General features: G+C 39.0%; 1 protein-coding gene across 1 annotated transcript; it reads left to right on the plus strand.

The window, feature by feature from the left end:
* Positions 1 to 5,009: 5,009 nt before the first annotated feature.
* Positions 5,010 to 5,621, plus strand: LOC123509925 (puff II/9-2 protein-like). Its single transcript, XM_045264550.1, has one exon. The coding sequence runs from the start codon at positions 5,010 to 5,012 to the stop codon at positions 5,619 to 5,621; it is 612 nt and encodes a 203-aa protein (XP_045120485.1).
* Positions 5,622 to 24,476: the final 18,855 nt, after the last annotated feature.

The raw sequence follows: 24,476 nt of genomic DNA on the forward strand, positions 1-24,476 counted from the left end.
TTTGACATATTTCACTTCCTTAGACATATATTGTGTTTTGCCTGCATTTCTGAGTTTTGGTTCATAAAACGCTGAAATACATCAAAATAACCCCTTTTTGACAGATTTCACTTCCTTAAACAAATAGTGTGTTTTCCCTGCAATTCTGAGTTTTGTTACATAAAACGCTGGAATACACCAAATTAACCCCTTTTTGACATATTTCACTACCTTTGACAAATAGTGTGTTTTGCCTGCAATTCTGAGTTTTGTTGCATAAAACGCTAGAATACACCAAAATAACCCCTTTTTGACATATTTCACTATCATTGACAAATAGTGTGGTTTGCCTGCAATACTGAGTTTTGTTACATAAAACGCTGGAATACACCAAAATAACCCCTTTTCACATATTTCACTACCTTTGACAAATAGTGTGTTTTGCCTGCAATTCTGAGTTTTGTTTAGTGTGTTTTCGTAGCATTTCTGTGTTTTGGTGGAAAACAGCTAAAAACTGATTAAATTACACGTTTTTCTTAATTTTACTTTGGATTCTCTATACTAGCTTGTTTTCATCAATTTTATCGTTTTGAAGCAAAATAATGTAAAATGACGAATAAGCACAATTTTCAATCGAGATAGTTTTTTTTCATAAAACATTTGAAGCAAAATAATGTAAAATGACGAATAAGCACAATTTTCAATCGATAGTTTTTTTTCATAAAACACCTTAAAAACACATAAATAAGATGTTTTAGCAAATATAGTATTTTGCCTGAATTTCTGAGTTAGGTGCATAAAACGCTAGAATACACTTTTGACATATTTCTCTTCCTTAGACATATAGTGTGTTTTGCCTGTATATCTAATTTTTGGTACATAAAAGGCTGGAATACATCAAAATAACCCCTTTTTGACATATATCACTTACTTAAACAAATATTGTATTTTCCCTGCAATTCTGAGTTTTGTTACATAAAACGCTGGGATACACCAAAATAACCCCTTTTTGACATATTTCACTACCATAGACAAATAGTGTGTTTTGCCGGCAATTCTGAGTTTTGTTACATAAAACCCTGGAAAACACAAAAATAACCCCTTCTTCACATATTTCACTTCCTTAGACAAATAGTGTGTTTTGCCTGCAATTCTGAGTTTTGTTGCATAAAACGCTGGAATACACCAAAATAACCCGTTTTTTACATATTTCAGTTTTTTAGACAAATAGTGTGTTTCCGTAGAATTTCCGTGTTTTGGTGGAAAACAGCTAAAAGCTTAATAAATTACACGTTTTTCTTCATTTTACTTTGGATTCTTTATACTAGCTTGTTTTCATCAATTTTATCGTTTTGAAGCAAAATAATGTAAAATGACGAATAAGCACAATTTTCAATCGAGATAGGTTTTTTTTATAAAACACCTTAAAAACACATGAATAAGACGTTTTAACAAATATAGTGTTTTTCCTGCATTTATGAGTTTGGTGCATAAAACGCTAGAATACACTAAAATAATCCACTTTTGACATATTTCACTTCCCTTAACATATATTGTGTTTTGTTACATAAAAGTTTTGTTACATAAAACGCTAAAAATTCACCAAAATAACTTCTTTTTGACATATTTCACTACCTAAAACAAATAGTGTGTTTTGCCTGTAATTCTGAGTTTTGTTACATAAAACGCTGGAATACACCAAAATAACCCCTTTTTCACATATTTCACTTCCTTAGATAAATAGTGTGTTTTGCCTGCAATTCTGTGTTTTGTTGCATAAAATACAGCAAAATAACCCATTTTTTACATATTTCAGTTCCTTAGACAAATCGTGTGTTTCCATAGCATTTATGTGTTTTGGTGGAAAACAGCTAAAAACTGATTAAATTACACGTTTTTCTTAATTTTACATTGGATTCTCTATACTAGCTTGTTTTCATCAATTTTATCGTTTTGAAGCAAAATAATGTAAAATGACGAATAAGCACAATTTTCAATAGAGATAGTTTTTTTTCATAAAACACCTTAAAAACACATGAATAAGACGTTTTAACAAATAAAGTGTTTTGCCTGCATTTCTGAGTTTGGTGCATAAAACTCTAGAATACACTAAAATAACCCATTTTTTATATTTTTCACTTTTTTAGACATATATTGTGTTTTGCCTGCATTTCTGAGTTTTGGTTCATAAAACGCTGGAATTCATCAAAATAACCCCTTTTTGACATATTTCACTTCCTTAAACAAATAGTGTGTTTTCCTTGCAATTCTGAGTTTTGTTACATAAAACGCTGGAATACACCAAAATAACCCCTTTTTGACATATTTCACTACTTTAGACAAATAATGTGTTTTGCCTGCAATTCTGAGTTTTGTTACATAAAACGCTGGAATACACCAAAATAACCCCTTTTTCACATATTTCACTTCTTTAGACAAATAGTGTGTTTTGCCTGCAATTCTGAGTTTTGTTGCATAAAACGCTGGAATACACCAAAATAACCCGTTTTTTACATATTTCAGTTTTTTTAGACAAATAGTGTGTTTCCGTATCATTTCTGTGTTTTATGCACCAAACTCAGAAATACATGTAACACACCATATTTGTTAAAACGTCTTATTCATGGTGTATTCACGCGTTTTATGCAACAAAACTCAGAATTGCAGGCAAAAACACACTATTTGTCTAAGGAAGTGAAATATGTGAAAAAGGGGTTATTTTGGTGTATTCCAGCGTTTTATGTAACAAAGCTCAAAATTGTAGGCAAAACACACTATTTGTCTAAGGTAGTGAAATATGTCAAAAAGGGGTTGTTATTTTGGTGTATTCCAGCGATTTATGTAAGAAAACACAGAAATGCAGGGAAAACACACTATTTGTTTAAGGAAGTGAAATATGTCAAAAAGGGGTTGTTTTGATGTATTCCAGCCTTTTATGAACCAAAACTCAGAAATGCAGGCAAAACACAATATATGTTTAAGGAAGTAAAATATGTCAAAAGTGAGTTAATTTAGTGTATTCTAGCTTTTTATGCACCAAACTCAGAAATGCAGGTAAAACACTATATTTGTTAAAACGTCTTATTCAAGTGTTTTTATGGTGTTTTATGAAAAAAAAAATATCTCGATTGAAAATTGTGCTTATTCGTCATTTTACATTATTTTGCTTCAAAACGATAAAATTGATGAAAACAAGCTAGTATAGAGAATCCAAAGTAAAATTAAGAAAAACGTGTAATTTATTAAGTTTTTAGCTGTTTTCCACCAAACACAGAAATGCTACGGAAACATACTATTTGTCTAAAAAACTGAAATATGTAAAAAACGGGTTATTTTGGTGTATTCCAGCGTTTTATGCAACAAAACTCAGAATTGCAGGCAAAACACACAATTTGTCTAAAGAAGTGAAATATGTGAAAAAGGGGTTATTTTGGTGTATCCTGAAATTTACCAATGCCCCCTCCTATTACATTCAAACAACCAAATTTCATACATGACCTTGCCTGTTTGTTGTCCTTTCTTCCTTGCTTCGGTGCACATCCATTTCTCATTCAGGCCGCATCCACACACACCGTAGACCTTGCGCACACCCACTCACGCAGCTGTCCGCCCATCCCCGTCCAGCAGGAAGTCCAAGCCTTCCCACAAGACGGGGTCCAGGTCGATGAAGCTGACGTTGCCCGTCTTCTTCTTCAACCAGTCCAGCTTCAGCTTCAACATTTCTTCCTGGATCTTGGCATTCGTCCTCCTCCTCAGCCGCTCATACCTCTCTCCTTCTCTTGGCCGTCGCATCACACCCACCACTGCCACACATCTTCTTGGCTTCAGCAGCCTTCACTGCCTCCACCACCTCCTTCACAGTCTCTTCTTCCCCGACCCTCTCCAGGTCGTTGCCGCCGCCCTGGATCACCAGCAGGCCGCTTTCAACTGACTCGGTCTTCTCATGCACTTTCTTCTTGATCTCCTGGCTCCCCTCAGGCACTCCTGTGAGGCTCCGCTCACCTTGCTTCTGAGGTGGGCACCAGTATTCTTGATCGTATACTGTCCCCAACGATGCAGATTGGGGACTTACTTCTTCACTATCATCTTCTTGGTCGGTCCTCTACTTTGCTGCTGCTGCTCTCTCACTCTCTCCGTCTGCATGGCCTTGTCCTGCTGGGGTTGCGGGGCGTGCACAGTCTGAGTGCCCCCAACCTGGGCATCCTCGGTCTGTGTGTCATTGCTGCTGGTCTCACTTGTCCCTGTTTGTGTCGCCCTATCAGTCTTGTCCTCCTTCCTGTCCTTCATCCTCTCCTTGGCATCCTCTATACAATCGTCGCACAAAAACACGATGTTCTTGTGGTTGAGCATCTTGGAAGACGCCTTCAGCAGCCCAACACAGGCTGTGTGAAGCCACCGATCACACACCTCGCACACCACACCACTGCACGTAGCAGAAACACTCTCCAAACACACCTTGCAGTCATCCACAGCCATTCTTGCTCTTACTTATTGCAAAGTCCAGGAAAAAGAACTCTTCAAAAGCAGGAGCGGAGTCACACACGTCCTCTCTTCCCGGCGTGAGTGGTGCGTCTCTCTCTCTCTCTCTCTCTCTCTCTCTCTCTCTCTCCAAGATGGCGGATTCCGGGAAGCAGCTTTTTTTTTTTTTTTACCATGTGGGCTTTTCACGAGAATTTATGGGCTAAAGGGATACTTTTGGGTACTCCCTATCTCAAAGCCCACCCGCTAGGAAACCGTTGCCCCAGTGAAACCCAACCTACACTCGGACCGTGGACAGGATTCGAACCCGTGCGCTTGGAGACCACTCGGATCCCAAAGCACGCATGGTTCCAATGTACCACGGCTGAAGTAGGTCCAAGGTTTTCTGCCTTGAATTTGCTGAAGGAGGCAACAACCGTGGTGTCCCTACCGCATTTTTGTATTTGTGAAGTGCTATAACTGTTGAGAAGTGTTGAAATAACTGATTTATTCTGGAAAGTGACGATCTAGATGGTCACAAGTGAAGCTCTCCCAGGAGGATGTAAACAAACATGACGGAGGCAGGTGACAGAGTTGCTGGGAGAATGATCCTGGACAGAAGAGATGAAAAAGGTGATATAATGCAAACTTTTGAGAGACTGGCAGAGAAGGCACAAGAAGCTAAATCAGTAAGTTTTGATTTAGAAGACGTAAGTGACATAGAAGACTATCAGGATGTCATGAATATGGATGAGTCAACCTTAAGGAGTGTTTGTGTACAATTAATTGATAATTCCAGGAGAAATAAGGGTCTGATTAGAAGTTTGATGGGTGATGTTGTAGGCCTTAAGAGGAAGGTCAAACAGTTTGAGACAGAAGCAGAGAATATGAGAAGCCAGTTTGAAGAGTTGAAAAATGAACTAAGCAAACAAGATAAAGTGTTGAATGCCTTACTTAATAATGTGGAAGAAAATAATAAAGCTGTAGAGTCAAGTGAGAAGAAATCAGAGGAGTGTGTAGGAAAAATGGAGCAAAACAAGAGAGAAATTGAGAAAAGTGTTAAAAAGTCTGAAGAACTAGTGGAAAGAAAGTATAATGAGGTTGTAAAATTGAGCAGGGATTTAAATGAGGAAAGAAGTGAGCTATCAAAAATGAGCTCTAGGGTGGAAGAAAGTGGTGGGTGACATGAAAGGACTGGTGAAGGGAGAAATCAAGGAAAATGCCAACCTAATAAGAGAAGAATGTGAAAGGGCTTCCTCAATTATTATATCGGGAATACAAGAACCAGTGATTGAAAGTATAGTTAAGAGACAAGATCATGTCAAAAATATGGTGCATAAGATATTTGATGAAATAAAGGATGATGAAGACAGATGGATGGAAGATATATTAGATATAAGGCAGGTGGGTAGATACGATCACGATAAAAAAAAGTTGTAACAAAAGACCTGTGAAAGTGAGATTCAGCTCTGAAAGAACTGCAAGGAGGTGTTGGCCATGGCAAGCAGACTCAGAAGGATAGAGGAATGAAAGAAATCTATATAAATAGAGATATGTCATTACCAGAGAGAATGAAAGTTCAAGAGATGAAAAAAAGTGGCTAGAAGTCAAAATGAAAACAGAACAGAATAAGAAGCTAAGAAATATTTTTTTGCTATAAGGAGGGGAAAAGTGGTGAGACTGTTCAAGAGAGGTGTGTCAGTAGAGGTGGAAGGGGCCATAGGAGGGATGATGGCCCCCAGGGAGTAGTGACAAGAGGTGTGAAGGAAGAAATCTTTGTAGATCTAAGGTTAATTTATACCAATGTGGATGGCATAAGCTCCAAAAGACTAGAAATAGCAGACTTGCTAAGGGAAAAAAATCCCATGGTATTTTGTATGGTGGAAACTACAGTAAAATAAGAGATAAATTTGGAGTTGTTTGGCTGGGAAGGATACAACATTTGGAGGAAAGACAGAGTGGGTAGATTTGGTGGAGGAGTTTGTATTCTAGTCCACAACAGTTTAAGGGTGAAAAATATAGAGATTGAGTCTGAATTAGCTGAAGTGGAATTAGCAGTGGAAATTACAACGAAAGAAAATGAGAAAATAACAGTGATAACGACGTACGTAACACCATACACAGGAGCTTGGACAAGAGAAAGCCACGAGAGAATGAGGAAAGAGACCTTGGATACCTAAGAAAGATTAATCAGAGGATCAAATCGCATTATACTTTGTGGTGATTTTAACTGTAAAGAAGTGGACTGGGAAAGTATGGGGCCGAAATGCGAGGAAGGGAGTTGGGGAGCTAAAGTATTTGATCAAATGACAGAAAATGCTCTGTACCAGCACACCAAAGAAATGACAATAGTTAGAGGAGATGATAACCCATCAAGATTGGATCTAGTATTTACTAGAAAGGAGGAAGAAATAAGCAATATCACGATTGAGAGAGCCCACTAGGAAGAGGAGATCACGTAGTCCTAATATGTGAAGTGTGGCTCAGATATGGATTGAGTGTGATTCCCAGAAAACTGCGACTAATAAGTACAACTTTAAGAATGCTGACATAGAGAATATGAAGAAATATTTTAGAGAGGAGGTGGTTCGAGAGGATTTTGGAATTGAATACAGAGGCAATGCTGGAAGAGGTACTGAGTGTATAGCGTGTTTTGCCTGCAATTGTGAGTTTTGTTGCATAAAACGCTGGAATACACCAAAATAACCCCCTTTTGACATATTTCACTTCCTTAGGCAAATAGTGTGTTTTGCCTGCAATTCTGAGTTTTGTAGCATAAAACGCTAGAATACACGAAAATAAGCCATTTTTGATATATTTCCGTTCCTTACACAAATAGTGTGTTTCCTTAGCATTTCTGTGTTTTCGTGGAAAAAAGCTAAACACTGATAAAATTTCACGTTTTTCTAAATTTCACTTTGGATTCTCTATACTAGCTTGTTTTCATCAATTATATCGTTTTAAAGCAAAACAATGTAAAATGACGAAAAAGCAAAATTTTCAATCGAGATAGTTTTTTTTCCATAAAACACCTTAAAAACACATAAATAAGACATTTTAACATTTATAGTGTTTTGCCTGCATTTCTAAGTGTTGGTGCAAAAAACGCATAAAACCCATCTTTGACATATATTTCAGATCCTTAGACAAATATTGTGTTTTGCTTGCAATTGTGAGTTTTGTTGCATAAAACGCTGGAATACACCAAAATAACCCCTTTCTGACATATATAACTTCTTTAGGCAAATAGTGTTTTTAACTTGTAATTCTGAGTTTTGTTGCATAAAACGCTGGAATACACCAAAATAACCCATTTTTTACATATTTCCGTTCCTTACACAAACAGTGTTTCCTTGGCATTTCTGTGTTTTGGTGGAAAAAAGCTAAAAACTGATAAAATTCGTCGTTTTTCTTAGTTTTACTCTGGTTTCTCTATACTAGCTTGTTTTCATCAATTTTATCGTTTTGAAGCAAAACAATGTAAAATGACGAATAAGCAAAATTTTCAATTGAGATATCTTTTTTTTCATAAAACACCTTAAAAACACATAAATAAGACGTTTTAACAAATATAGTGTTTTGCCTGCATTTCTGAGTATGGTGCATAAAACGCTAGAATATACTAAAACAACCCATTTTTGACATATTTCAGATCCTTAGACAAATATTGTGTTTTGCTTGCATTTCTGAGTTTTGGTTCATGAAACGCTGGAATACATCAAAATAACCCCTTTTTGACATATTTCACTTCCTTAGACAAATAGTGTCTTTTCCCTGCAAATCTGAGTTTTGTTACATAAAACGGTGGAATACACCAAAATATTCCATTTTTGACATTTCACTTCCTTAGACAAATAGTGTGTTTTGCCTGCAATTCTTAGTTTTGCTGCATAAAACGCTGGAATACACGAAAATAACCCATTTTTGACATATTTCAGTTCCTTAGACAAATAGTGTGTTTTGCCTGCAATTATGAGTTTTGTTGCATAAAACGCTGGAATACACCAAAATAACCCCTTTTTGACATATATAAATTCTTTAGGCAAGTAGTGTGTTTTGATTGTAATTCTGACTTTTGTTGGATAAAACGCTGGAATACACCAAAATATCCCCTTTTGACATATATCACTTCTTTAGGCAAATAGTGTGTTTTGCTTGTAATTCTGAGTTTTGTTGCATAAAACGCTGGAATACACCAAAATAACTCATTTTTTACATTTTTTCCGTTCCTTACTCAGTGTGTTTCCTATGCATTTCTGTGTTTTGGTGGAAAAAAGCTAAAAACTGATAAAATTCGTCGTTTTTCTTATAAGGTTTTACTCTGGATTCTCTATACTAGCTTGTTTTCATCAATTTTTTCGTTTTGAAACAAAACAATGTAAAATGACGAAGAAGCAAAATTTTCAATCGAAATTGTTTTTTTTTTTTTTATAAAACATCTTAGAAACACATAAATAAGAAGTTTTAACAAATATAGTGTTTTGCCTGCATTTCTGAGTTTGGTGCATAAAACGCTAGAATACACTAAAACAACCCATTTTTGACATATTTCAGATCCTTAGACAAATATTGTGTTTTGCTTGCATTTCTGAGTTTTGGTTCATAAAACGCTGGAATGCAAAACTCAAAAATGCAGGCAAAACACACTATTTGTCTAAGGAACTGAAATATGTCAAAAATGGGTTATTTTAGTGTATTTCAGCGTTTTATGCACCAACACTCAAAAATGCAGGCAAACACTATAAAGGTTAAAACGTCTTATTTATGTGTTTTTGGGGTGTTTTATGAAAAAAAAACTATCTCGATTGAAAATTTTGCTTATTCGTCATTTTACATTGTTGCTTCAAAACGATAAAATTGATGAAAACAGGCTAGTATAGAGAATCCAAAGTAAAATTAAGAAAAACGAGTAATTTTATCAGTTTTTGGCTTTTTGTCACCAAAACACAGAAATGCTACGGAAACACACTATTTGTCTAAGGAACTGAAATATGTCAAAAATGGGTTATTTTCGGGTATTTTAGCGTTTTATGCAACAAAACTCAGAATTGCAGGCAAAACACACTATTTCTCTAAGGAAGTGAAATATGTCAAAAATGGAATATTTTGGTGTATTCCACCGTTTTATGTAACAAAACTCAGATTTGCAGGGAAAAGACACTATTTGTCTAAGGAAGTGAAATATGTCAAAAAGGGGTTATTTTGATGTATTCCAGCGTTTTATGAACCAAAACTTAGAAATGCAAGCAAACCACAATATTTGTCTAAGGATCTGAAATATGTCAAAAATGGGTTGTTTTAGTGTATTCTAGCGTTTTATGCACCAACCTCAGAAATGCAGGCAAAACACTGTATTTGTTAAAAAGTCTTATTTATGTGATTTTAAGATGTTTTATGAAAAAAATAACAATCTCGATTGAAAATTTTGCTTATTCGTCATTTTACATTGTTTTGTTTCAAAACGATAAAATTGATGAAAACCAGCTAGTATTGAGAATTCAGAGTAAAACTAAGAAAAACGACGAATTTTATCAGTTTTTAGATTTTTTCCACCAAAAAACAGAAATGCCACTGTTTGTGTAAGGAACGGAAATATGTAAAAAATTGGTGAATTTGGTGTATTCCACCGTTTTATGCAACAAAACTCAGAATTACAAGCAAAACACACTATTTGCCTAAAGAAGTGATATATGTTAAAAAGGTGTATTCCAGCGTTTTATGCAACAAAACTCACAATTGCAAGCAAAACACAATATTTGTCTAAGGATCTGAAATATATGTCAAAAATGGTTTATTTTAGTGTATTCCAGCGTTTTGTGCACCAACACTTAGAAATGCAGGCAAAACACTATAAATGTTCAAACGTCTTATTTATGTGTTTTTAAGGTTTTTTATGAAAAAAAAAACTATCTCGATTGAAATTTTTGCTTATTCGTCATTTTACATTGTTTTGCTTTAAAACAATAAAATTGATGAAAACAAGCTAGTATAGAGAATCCAAAGTAAAATTAAGAAAAACATGAAATTATATCAGTTTTAGATTTTTTCCACGAAAACAGAAATGCTAAGGAAACACACTATTTGTGTAAGGAACGGAAATATATAAAAAAAAAAAGGCTTATTTTGGTGTATTCTAGCGTTTTAGGCAAAAAAAAACTCAGAATTGCAGGCAAAACACACTATTTGCCTAAGGAAGTGAAATATGTCAATATATATATATATATATATATATATATATATATATATATATATATATATATATATATATATATATATATATATATATATATATATATATATATATATATATATATATATATATATATATATGTCAATATGTGGTGTATTCCAGCGTTTTATGCAACAAAACTCACAATTGCAGGCAAAACACACTATTTGTCTACGCAAGTGAAATATATGAAAAAGGGGTTATTTTGGTGTATTCCAGCGTTTTATGACCCAAACTTAGAAATGCAGGCAAAACACACTATTAGTCTAAGGAACTGAAATATGTCAAAAATGGGTTATTTTAGTGTATTCCAGCGTTTTATGCACCAAATTAAAAAATGCAGACAATTCACTAAATCTGTTAAAACGTCTTATTTATGTTTTTATTTAAGGTGTTTTATGATATAAAAACTATCTCGATTGAAAATTTTGCTTATTCGTCATTTTACATTTTTTTGCTTCAAAACGATAAAATTGATGAAAATAGGCTAGTATAGAGAATCCAAAGTAAAATTAAGGAAAACGTAATTTTATCAGTTTTTGGCATTTTTCCACCAAAACACAGAAATGCCACGGAAACACACTATTTGTCTAAGGAACTAAAATATGTCAAAAATGGGTTATTTTCGTGTATTCCAGCGTTTTATGCAACAAAACTAAGAATTGCAGGCAAAACACACTATTTGTCTAAGGAAGTGAAATGTCAAAAATGGAATATTTTGGTGTATTCCACCGTTTTATGTAACAAAACTCAGATTTGCAGGGAAAAGACACTATTTGTCTAAGGAAGTGAAATATGTCAAAAAGGGGTTATTTTGATGTATTCCAGCGTTTCATGAACCAAAACTCAGAAATGCAAGCAAAACACAATATTTGTCTAAGGATCTGAAATATGTCAAAAATGGGTTGTTTTAGTATATTCTAGCGTTTTATGCACCATACTCAGAAATGCAGGCAAAACACTATATTTGTTAAAACGTCTTATTTATGTGTTTTTAAGGTGTTTTATGAAAAAAGAACTATCTCAATTGAAAATTTTGCTTATTCGTCATTTTACATTGTTTTGCTTCAAAACGATAAAATTGATGAAAACAAGCTAGTATAGAGAATCCAAAGTAAAACTAAGAAAAACGACAAATTTTATCAGTTTTTAGCTTTTTTCCACCAAAACACAGAAATGCCAAGGAAACACACTGTTTGTGTAAGGAACGGAAATATGTAAAAAATGGGTTATTTTGGTGTATTCCAGCGTTTTATGCAACAAAACTCAGAATTACAAGCTAAAAACACTATTTGCCTAAAGAAGTTATATATGTCAAAAAGGGGTTATTTTGGTGTATTCCAGCGTTTTATGCAACAAAACTCACAATTGCAAGCAAAACACAATATTTGTCTAAGGATATGAAATACGTATATGTCAAAGAGGGTTTTATGCGTTTTTTGCACCAACACTTAGAAATGCAGGCAAAACACTATAAATGTTAAAACGTCTTATTTATGTGTTTTTAAGGTGTTTTATGGAAAAAAAACTATCTCGATTGAAAATTTTGCTTTTTCGTCATTTTACATTGTTTTGCTTTAAAACGATATAATTGATGAAAACAAGCTAGTATAGAGAATCCAAAGTGAAATTTAGAAAAACGTGAAATTTTATCAGTTTTTAGCTTTTTTCCACGAAAACACAGAAATGCTAAGGAAACACACTATTTGTGTAAGGAACGGAAATATATCAAAAATGGCTTATTTTCGTGTATTCTAGCGTTTTATGCTACAAAACTCAGAATTGCAGGCAAAACACACTATTTGCCTAAGGAAGTGAAATATGTCAAAAGGGGGTTATTTTGGTGTATTCCAGCGTTTTATGCAACAAAACTCACAATTGCAGGCAAAACACGCTATACACTCAGTACCTCTTCCAGCATTGCCTCTGTATTCAATTCCAAAATCCTCTCGAACCACCTCCTCTCTCTAAAATATTTCTTCATATTCTCTATGTCAGCATTCTTAAAGTTGTACTTATTAGTCGCAGTTTTCTGGGAATCACACTCCAATCCATATCTGAGCCACACTTCACATATTAGGACTACGTGATCTCCTCTTCCTAGTGGGCTCTCTCAATCGTGATATTGCTTATTTCTTCCTCCTTTCTAGTAAATACTAGATCCAATCTTGATGGGTTATCATCTCCTCTAACTATTGTCATTTCTTTGGTGTGCTGGTACAGAGCATTTTCTGTCATTTGATCAAATACTTTAGCTCCCCAACTCCCTTCCTCGCATTTCGGCCCCATACTTTCCCAGTCCACTTCTTTACAGTTAAAATCACCACAAAGTATAATGCGATTTGATCCTCTGATTAATCTTTCTTAGGTATCCAAGGTCTCTTTCCTCATTCTCTCGTGGCTTTCTCTTGTCCAAGCTCCTGTGTATGGTGTTACGTACGTCGTTATCACTGTTATTTTCTCATTTTCTTTCGTTGTAATTTCCACTGCTAATTCCACTTCAGCTAATTCAGACTCAATCTCTATATTTTTCACCCTTAAACTGTTGTGGACTAGAATACAAACTCCTCCACCAAATCTACCCACTCTGTCTTTCCTCCAAATGTTGTATCCTTCCCAGCCAAACAACTCCAAATTTATCTCTTATTTTACTGTAGTTTCCACCATACAAAATACCATGGGATTTTTTTCCCTTAGCAAGTCTGCTATTTCTAGTCTTTTGGAGCTTATGCCATCCACATTGGTATAAATTAACCTTAGATCTACAAAGATTTCTTCCTTCACACCTCTTGTCACTACTCCCTGGGGGCCATCATCCCTCCTATGGCCCCTTCCACCTCTACTGACACACCTCTCTTGAACAGTCTCACCACTTTTCCCCTCCTTATAGCAAAAAAATATTTCTTAGCTTCTTATTCTGTTCTGTTTTCATTTTGACTTCTAGCCACTTTTTTCATCTCTTGAACTTTCATTCTCTCTGGTAATGACATATCTCTATTTATATAGATTTCTTTCATTCCCTCTATCCTTCTGAGTCTGCTTGCCATGGCCAACACCTCCCTTGCAGTTCTTTCAGAGCTGAATCTCACTTTCACAGGTCTTTTGTTACAACTTTTTTTTATCGTGATCGTATCTACCCACCTGCCTTATATCTAATATATCTTCCATCCATCTGTCTTCATCATCCTTTATTTCATCAAATATCTTATGCACCATATTTTTGACATGATCTTGTCTCTTAACTATACTTTCAATCACTGGTTCTTGTATTCCCGATATAATAATTGAGGAAGCCCTTTCACATTCTTCTCTTATTAGGTTGGCATTTTCCTTGATTTCTCCCTTCACCAGTCCTTTCATGTCACCCACCACTTTCTTCCACCCTAGAGCTCATTTTGATAGCTCACTTCTTTCCTCATTTAAATCCCTGCTCAATTTTACAACCTCATTATACTTTCTTTCCACTAGTTCTTCAGACTTTTTAACACTTTTCTCAATTTCTCTCTTGTTTTGCTCCATTTTTCCTACACACTCCTCTGATTTCTTCTCACTTGACTCTACAGCTTTATTATTTTCTTCCACATTATTAAGTAAGGCATTCAACACTTTATCTTGTTTGCTTAGTTCATTTTCAACTCTTCAAACTGGCTTCTCATATTCTCTGCTTCTGTCTCAAACTGTTTGACCTTCCTCTTAAGGCCTACAACATCACCCATCAAACTTCTAATCAGACCCTTATTTCTCCTGGAATTATCAATTAATTGTACACAAACACTCCTTAAGGTTGACTCATCCATATTCATGACATCCTGATAGTCTTCTATGTCACTTACGTCTTCTAAATCAAAACTTACTGATTTAGCTTCTTGTGCCTTCTCTGCCAGTCTCTCAAAAGTTTGCATTATATCACCTTTTTCATCTCTTCTGTCCAGGATCATTCTCCCAGCAACTCTGTCACCTGCCTCCGTCATGTTTGTTTACATCCTCCTGGGAGAGCTTCACTTGTGACCATCTAGATCGTCACTTTCCAGAATAAATCAGTTATTTCAACACTTCTCAACAGTTATAGCACTTCACAAATACAAAAATGCGGTAGGGACACCACGGTTGTTGCCTCCTTCAGCAAATTCAAGGCAGAAAACCTTGGACCTACTTCAGCCGTGGTACATTGGAACCATGCGTGCTTTGGGATCCGAGTGGTCTCCAAGCGCACGGGTTCGAATCCTGTCCACGGTCCGAGTGTAGGTTGGGTTTCCTCACTCGGGGCAACGGTTTCCTAGCGGGTGGGCTTTGAGATAGGGAGTACCCAAAAAGTATCCCCTTTAGCCCATAAATTCTCGTGAAAAGCCCACATGGTAAAAAAAAAAAAAAAGCTGCTTCCCGGAATCCGCCATCTTGAGAGAGAGAGAGAGAGAGAGAGAGAGAGAGAGAGAGCACGCACCACTCACGCCGGGAAGAGAGGACGTGTGTGACTCCGCTCCTGCTTTTGAAGAGTTCTTTTTCCTGGACTTTGCAATAAGTAAGAGCAAGAATGGCTGTGGATGACTGCAAGGTGTGTTTGGAGAGTGTTTCTGCTACGTGCAGTGGTGTGGTGTGCGAGGTGTGTGATCGGTGGCTTCACACAGCCTGTGTTGGGCTGCTGAAGGCGTCTTCCAAGATGCTCAACCACAAGAACATCGTGTTTTTGTGCGACGATTGTATAGAGGATGCCAAGGAGAGGATGAAGGACAGGAAGGAGGACAAGACTGATAGGGCGACACAAACAGGGACAAGTGAGACCAGCAGCAATGACACACAGACCGAGGATGCCCAGGTTGGGGGCACTCAGACTGTGCACGCCCCGCAACCCCAGCAGGACAAGGCCATGCAGACGGAGAGAGTGAGAGAGCAGCAGCAGCAAAGTAGAGGACCGACCAAGAAGATGATAGTGAAGAAGTAAGTCCCCAATCTGCATCGTTGGGGACAGTATACGATCAAGAATACTGGTGCCCACCTCAGAAGCAAGGTGAGCGGAGCCTCACAGGAGTGCCTGAGGGGAGCCAGGAGATCAAGAAGAAAGTGCATGAGAAGACCGAGTCAGTTGAAAGCGGCCTGCTGGTGATCCAGGGCGGCGGCAACGACCTGGAGAGGGTCGGGGAAGAAGAGACTGTGAAGGAGGTGGTGGAGGCAGTGAAGGCTGCTGAAGCCAAGAAGATGTGTGTGGCAGTGGTGGGTGTGATGCGACGGCCAAGAGAAGGAGAGAGGTATGAGCGGCTGAGGAGGAGGACGAATGCCAAGATCCAGGAAGAAGTGTTGAAGCTGAAGCTGGACTGGTTGAAGAAGAAGACGGGCAACGTCAGCTTCATCGACCTGGACCCCGTCTTGTGGGAAGGCATGGACTTCCTGCTGGACGGGGATGGGCGGACAGCTGCGTGAGTGAGTGTGCGCAAGGTCTACGGTGTGTGTGGATGCGGCCTGAATGAGAAATGGATGTGCACCGAAGCAAGGAAGAAAGGACAACAAACAGGCAAGGTCATGTATGAAATTTGGTTGTTTGAATGTAATAGGATGGGGCATTGGTAAATTTCAGGATGTATGTAAGGAGTTGAATGAATGGAGCCTAGATGTGGTAGGTATTACTGAGACTCACCTGCGGGATGCGGTGCAGATGGAAGGTAATGAGTTTGTGATGTTAGGGAAAGGACGCAAGAAACAGCAGAAGCTAGGAGGAGGCGCAGCCTTGCTCCACAGAAAGGTGAGGAATCTGAGAGTGGAAGAGCTGGACATAGGAGACAGTGCTGAGAGTGAGGACGTGTTAGCTGTTCGAGTGGATGGTAGGAATGAGAGTGGCAGAGCTGAGAGGATAGTCGTAGTGGTAGCGTATATGACAGTGAAAGGCGATAGAGCAGTTAGGGAGAATAGTAGAAATTACAGTGTTTTGAAAAAGATTGCAAGAAATTATGCTGGAAAGAGAGTGATTGTTACGGGAGACATGAATGCTCACGTAGATATGTTAGGTGAACAAATGAATACGAATGGTGAGATGCTGGATGAGTTTCTGAATGAGATGAGCTTGGAGAATCTGAATGAGACCCTGGCTGAAGGACGAGTGACTTGGTGTGCGAGGAACCAGGAGTCTGCGATTGACTACATGCTAGTGAATGAGAGAATGCGTGAAATTGTTGACCGCATGTGGATAGATGAAGATGGGATGATTGACAGTCTCAGACTATATAACATGCTGGTGCTAGAATGTAAGTCGAATGGAAGAGACGGAACAAATACCAAGGTCAAGAGGAAAAAGTGGAGGTTGAGGGATGCAGGATGGGAGAATTTCCAGATGGACTTGAGCGAGAGAAGATGGGAGGATGAGAGCCTGAATGGTGTGGATGAACTGAATGACAGATTTGTAGAGAATGTGAAGAACGCAGCAGCCAGTCAGATAGGGTATGTAAGAACAAGTGCTAGAAAGCATAGAAGTAGGCCGTGGTGGAATGATGAGGTTAGAGATGCTAGGAAGGAAAGGAAGAGACTGAATAGGGTGTGCAGACAGTTAAGAAAGAGGAGACATGAGAGTGAGGAGACTGAAAGTGAGTACCTGAATGTATGGACAGCGTATGTGAGTCAGCAGCGAGTGACGAAGCGAAAGATAATGAATGCTAAAGTTACATGTGAGAAAAGTGTGATTCAGTCCCTTAGAGAGAAAGGTGTGGAAGGTGGTCGTGAATGATTCAGATTCCTGAGGGGTGAGGGGATGCCTGACAGTGAGAATGTGGAGAGCCTGAAGGTGAATGGGGCAGTGGTGACTGATAAGGAAGAAATGAGAAGGGCAATAAAAGAGTTTTGGGAAGAGATTGGAGGTGTAGGTGAGGTCTTTGATGTGGGTGAAGGACGTGTGTCACTGGAGAGAAAGGATGTAGACGAGTTGAATGAAAGGATCAGCAGGGAGGAGGTGGAGAAATGTGTGAAGAAGCAGAAGAATGGGAAGGCAGCAGGGCCGGATGAGATACCGTATGAATTGTACAAAAATGGAGAAGAGATTGTGATTGATAGGATGACTAAGTTATTTAACCAGGTGTGGGAGGAGGAGAGAGTGCCGAGAATGTGGAATGAATGCAGTGTGACTTTGCTGCATAAGGGAGGGTACAAGAGTAAGAATGAGTTGAAAAACTACAGGCCGATTGCGTTAGTTAACACAGTAGGAAAGGTGTTCAGTGCGGTTTTGAATGAGAGATTGTGCAAATAGATTGAGAGAGTTGGAGTGTTAGGTGAAGAGCAGAATGGGTTCCGTGTGGACAGGAGAGCTGAAGACAATATGTTTGTGGTGAATTAATTGATTGAGAGAAAGAAGAAAGATGGTAGCAATTTATACTTAGGTTTTCTTGACAGAGAAAGCATATGATAGGGTGAACAGAGAAATGCTAGGTAGAGTGCTAAAAAAGATTGGGCTAAGTGCAAAGATAGTTAACATAGTGCGAAGTATGTATGTGGATACAAGAGCTAAGTATAAACTAGGAGATGTAAAGACAGACTGGGTGAAGAGTGAAAGAGGAGTTAGGCAGGGTTGCATATTATCACCAACCCTCTTTAGCTTATATACAGAGGAACTGGCTGCTAGATTGAGGAGAATGAATGCAAGTGTAAGATTCTAGGACAATATCCCCCCAGACAAAAACCCCCCGGACAAAATCCCATTACCAATATCCCCCCAGACAATATCCCCCCTAGGACAAAATCCCCCTTAGGACAATATCCCCCCCCACCCATAGAAAAATCGAAAGTGTGAATTGCTAACCTAACCTAACCTAACCTAACAAAAGCGACTGAACCCAAGTGTGAGATATGAGATGAGTGTTCGAATCAGCTATGAGACCTTTCGAACAGAGAGAGAGAGAGAGAGAGAGAGAGAGAGAGAGAGAGAGAGAGAGAGAGAGGAGAGGAGAGGAGAGAGAGAGAGTGTTTCAAAGATTCACATAAAATACTGAGCTTATATCAAAAGTCTCAATTATAATCAATACTACTACATGAGCATAATAACACTAAATGTCCTAGGGGGGGATATTGTCCTAAGGGGGATTTTGTCCTAGGGGGGATATTGTCCTAGGGGGGATATTGTCTGGGGGGATATTGGTAGGGGGATTTTGTCCGGGGGGGTTTTGTCTGGGGGGATATTGTCCTGAAGCGCAAGTTGTAAATGTGGGTAATGATAAGATATGTGTGCTCTTGTATGCAGATGATGTTGTTATGAGTGAGTCGGCAGAAGAGCTTCAGAGTTTGTTTGATGTTGTAGATGGGTATGGAAGAGACTTTGAAGTGAGGTTTAGCAGTGAAAAGAATAAGGTAATGGTTGTGAATGGGTCAGAGGATGAGAGGAACTCAGTGTGGAGACTAGGTGAGAACGAGATGCAACAGACAGATGAATACAAGTACCTGGGGATGTGGATGAGTCCGGTTGGCTGCGTGAAGACAAAGAATGAGAAGATAAGCATGGTGAGTCAGTGTGTAGGTCGGCTAGGAAGTGCAGCAAGGATGAGAGCGAGTAAATATGACGTGCTGCGAGAAGTTTGGAAGAGCGTGGCTGTTCCGATCATCATGTATGGTATGGATGTGATTGCATGGAATGAAAGTGAACTAGAAAAAGTTAGAAATAGGGCAGAATAGAGTTGCAAGAATGGCACTTAATGCACCTAGATACGCAGCAGTAGAGGCTCTTAGGGGAGACATGGGTTGGAGCACTTTTAGAGAAAGGTATGTAAAATCGACCTTACGGTATAAGGCTAGATTAGAGCGAATGAATGATGCTAGAATAGTGAGAAAAGTGTTTCTGTGGAATGTCAGGAGTAGCAAGTGGGGGAAAAAGTGTGTCAGGATGGTGGTGAAGAGTGGTCTAATAGCTAGTTGGGCTTTTCAGCAGGTAGGAGGAAGGCACTTAGAGAATGACTGGAGTATGATTGTTAGAAATGGAGAGGGTAGAGAATGGGGTGTAAGGAAGTGGCGGAGTGAGATAGACAGAGTAGTGAAAAGTATGGAACTGAGTGACTGGAGGAATAGGATTGATCAAAAGAGTAACTTGGAATGGTATAGAGAGAGAAAGAGGCCCCAATGTATGAAAAGTGGTATGATGGAAGCCTGGGTGGGTATATTCTCTTCCGGGCTAGAGCACAGTGCATGAATGTGAATGCAAGGAATTATAGATGGTCTGAGTCCCGCAGCAAAGTGTGCCAGATGTGTGACATGGGAGAGGATGAGACGGTGGAGCATGTGGTGCTGGAGTGTGTGAAGTATGCCAGAGACAGGTATGAGATTATGCAAGTGGTGCTGAGGGAGCTGGGGCATAACAGAGTGGAGATGACAGGAAGGGAATGGATGGTGGTGCTGCTGGGACTCTGTGGGGAGACGAATGAAAGGATGATTGAGGCTGTGAAAGAGTTCCTGGAGAGAATGTGGCGTGCTAGATGCAGGAACTAGTGGTGTGAAAGATGTTTATTGCCCTCTTTGTTGTTTGTGTTTTTTCTTATTTTTCCTACAGGCGCTGCCGATACAAAGGCCTGACTCAGAAGAAATTCTGCGTCACCTGTAGCATCAAGATCAAAATCAAGATCATCGGGGCCTGGGGATTCTGCCACGGGTTCGGGGATAATTTTTTGATATCCAATAACTTTGCTCTCAGACGTCATAACATGCTGAAAACTACATTGTTGTACTCAGAATAACACAGAAAAATATGTTTTTATAAGGAAAAAAAAATCTTTTAGCATTTTTGACAGGTGTGATTTTTTCCACGCTGTAACAGATGGAAAGTGAATCAGCTCTCCGTACTTTAAGGCTTAACATAACATAACATATAACATAACATAAATAATAGGATAACAAAGGGCCACCAGGGCCCATCTAGGTTATCCTGTTTCAGTCGCACAGCGACCTCGTCATCAGTACTTAAAGATACACTTACAAGTACACAATACATTATATACTAATTCTAAATATTTGGCCCATTAACAGGGCTAAGTCCTACAGCGAAATCCTCTACAATCTGTGATCCCCATACATGGGGATCATGTCTTGTTTAACTATAGTAAATTTCTTATAAAAACTATCATGCAGCGCTATACATAATTATAAATCTAATAAATTTAAGTGCTTATCTAATCTGTTTTTAAACATTGTCAAACTAGTGCTATTTACAACCGTCTCTGACAATGCATTCCAGAAGTCTACCATCCTATGACTAAAGAAATATTTTCTTATATCTAACCTGCAGCCTTGCTTTCTAATCTTCCTGCCATGATTTCTAGTCCTATTTCCCTCCTCTAAGGTAAAGAAAGATCTCACATCTATGTAGTTTGTATCTGAAAACATTTTAAATAACTCTATCATATCCCTCTTATACATCTCCTCTCAAATGAAAACATGTTTAATTCCTTTAATTTATCTCTATACTCCAGGCGCTTTAATGCTGGTATCATCCTAGTTGCTCTTCTCTGAACTGCTTCTAACATGTTGATATCCTGCCTATAATGGGGTGACCAGGCCTGTATGCAATACTCTAAATGGGGCCTAACATAACAGCTCAGGGTGGTTATTTTTTTAATTCTGCTACCATTATGGATGGATTCTTCTTTGCTTCACACTTTAGGATGCAGTCTGTCTTAGGAGTAGTCTATTTCTTGCCCCCAGAGCCTGGTTTCAGTGGTGGTATGGTGTTCGGTTCAAGCTTGGCTGCCTCCATTTTCTGACTGTAAATGGACCGTCTGTTCACAGTCAGTTCCTCCACCACACATTTCCCCGGCATTCCTTGGACCAATAGGGTGAGAGCACAGGTCTTTTCCTCCATGTTGAGCTTCTTACTCCCCATTGTGATCAGCTGCGGTCGTTTTTTTTTTTTAGGGATCCAAAGTTAATCTAAGTTTCGTGTGCTAAGCCACAAGAGAGCAAGGTAACATACACCCTCCCTTACCAGGCTCTGGGAGTACACTGGCGCTTGAGGACGTTGAGGTGATGACAGTTGACGAATAGTGGAGGGAGGAAGGCTGGTGTGTTCTCCAGCAGACGGCCTTGGTGACTCACGCCACCACAAACTTCTCTCCCAAATCATATGGCTGGGACTGCAAACATAAACTACACCTGCAATCATGTGGGAACATTTCACTTGCATTTTTTTTTGTGGGAACTTTTTCTTTGCGGGCACTGTAGTTTGCTCTCCTGTGTCTGTGGGTGTTTGCCTGTAGCAGCACTAGAGAGAGTGGATGGAAGATGGAGCAGGAGAGTGGGTTGTGAATATTCTGCATTATGTTTTTCCATTTTTGTGTCTCCCTCCTTTGTCTGCCAGACCCATAGAGTATGTAAGTTATGCAGAGGAGTCGGATTGTCATGTGACCTTGGACTTAATGGTGCAGGAAATGTTGGGCAAAGGGGCCATAGAGCTTGTGGTAGGCAAGCTAGAAAGCTTTTATGTCGATTTGTTCCTCATACCCAAAGTAACAGGTTGCACGAAAATCTTCATTTTTTTGGGCTTTAGCATCTACTCATCGAGTTAGTGAACTGCATGGGCTCTTAACAGAAGTTCGTCACTCTAAGGGTTGGTCTTCTATGACCTTTTCTTTAGCCCCTGATTTTCTAGCGAAGACTCAACTTGCAGGTGATGAATATCAATCCGACTTCACCATTCCTGCTCTTACAGAGAACATTGGTGACTCTGAAGGGGACAGGTTTTCATGCCCAGTCAGAGACATCAGGGAGTACCTTCGTAGGACTAGGGATTGTCATCCTAGATGCTCTTGCCTTTTTTGTGACTGTTCCTGAGCCTCGGCATGTGGTGCACCCTCATACTATTTCTCACTGGATATGTCAGGTTATCCAGCATGCACATGAGGATGTTTCTGAGCAGGACATGCGCTTGGTTCAGGTGAAGGGACATGAAGTTAGAGTAGTGGCGACGAGTGCCTTATTCAAGAAGATTCGGAGTATTCCTGCCATTCTTCGGGCAGAAATCTGGAAGCGTATGTCCACTTTTGTTTCTTTTTATCTTAGGGATAGTACTCATCAGTATTTAGGTACCTTTTCTCTGGGCCCTGTTGTAATTCAATCATTTTTCTTTTGGTTTCCTTATACATACGGTTCTGCGTATTGTCCTCTGTGGGGTTCGGGGTCATTGAACCTGCCTCATGGAGAGATTTGTGATGCTCCTCTTGCTCCTCAAGTTTGTCCCTCTGTCATGGGATACAAGTGTTGCATCCACTTCAGGACATGGCCTCTGCCTTGTAAGTTTTGGGTTTGTAAGGATGTGTGTCTTGGGGAGTGAAAGTTGTTTTTAGGGGTGAGGGCATCCTCCCTCTTGTACTTGGGATTCAGTTGTTAAGCAATAATTAATACTTATGGGTATTAGTATGTGTAATAACAAATAGGATTTTTTTATGTAAAATACATTTTTATCTACATACTTACCCATAATTATTCATTTTAATTGAGTTTCCCTTCCTCCCTCTCCTCTGTGACCTTTTAGACTAGAGGCAAATGAGGAAATCAGCCTGATGGGTGGTACCTGCATGGGAGGAGAGTAGAAAATGGGCTGGGTGCCTTCTCAAAGAAAAACAAGAAAGGGCACCTCAAATATTTCTTTCGTTTCTTTTTTCTCAAGCTGTTAGACATGGTGTAAGTTTGCTGTGAGAATGGGGGTTTAAGCAATAATTAATGAGTATGGGTAAGTAGTATGTAGATAAAACGGATTTTACATTAAAAATCCTTTATTTACTAAAGAACCATAGATACTTGAAAACTGATTGATTGATTGATACATTTATTGTTGAATTAATGAATAATTACAACAAAGGAGGAGGATGGGGCTTGCCACCCACCACCTGGGCAAAGACTTAAGGTTAAAGTATCATAAAAATAACTCTGGACAATATACACAACAAGAATACAAGTATTTCAATAAATAAATACACATATTGCACACCTTATTGCCTAAGACATCCTACAGTCTGGGAGCAAACAGGATATCCCCTGAGTATTTCCCTGAGGGTGGCAGAGTCTAGTAGATGATCAATGAGGCTGTACAAGTCATGCTGATCTTGTGGCCTAAATTTAGCAATGAGAGGACATTCCATGATATAGTGACGCAGAGTGTGTCCCCTTGGTGTAGCACACAGCACACGGCACACACCAGGAGAAGCACTGACTTCCCAAAAGTATTTGTAGCCTAATCTGAGCCTCATTGCCACCCTGTCATGTGATGCAGTGTGTCTCCCGTAGGTGTAAGCACAGCTCTGGGAGACATGTGCATAGTGAAGACTAGTGCTACTGCCCCTATGGCAACAAAGCTCCAACTAATCACTAATGCTACTTTGTACAAAGTCCTTGATGTTACTCTTAACATAACCCAGAGTGTACTCAGTGTCAGGGTCCACTGTGTCATCTTGTAGGGCACACTGAGCAAGGTGGTCTGCTTTTTCATTTAGCGGGATACCCACATGAGAGGGTATCCAGACGAAATGGACCGTGGCACCAGCACCTTCTAGGGCGTGGATGAGATCAAGACACTTATTAACTAGATCACAGTCCATGGGGGAGGTGGATTGAAGGGCGTACAATGCAGCCTGACTGTCAATAAAGAAATATACATTTTTATGGAGAGGCGCCACAATGTGGAGCGCCTCCAGTACAGCATACAGTTCTGCTCTAGTGGAAGACATGGGTGCAGGGAGCCGCCTGGAAACTTCAGTGTCAGTGTAGAGACTGGCAGAGATGTAGTCACGGATGAACAGCCCACATCCAGACCTGCTGCCATTGACTGACCCATCACAATAAACATAAAAAGCCTGAACGTGTG

Source organism: Portunus trituberculatus, chromosome 27, assembly GCF_017591435.1.
Source record: "Portunus trituberculatus isolate SZX2019 chromosome 27, ASM1759143v1, whole genome shotgun sequence".
Taxonomy (NCBI): Eukaryota; Metazoa; Arthropoda; class Malacostraca; order Decapoda; family Portunidae; genus Portunus; species Portunus trituberculatus.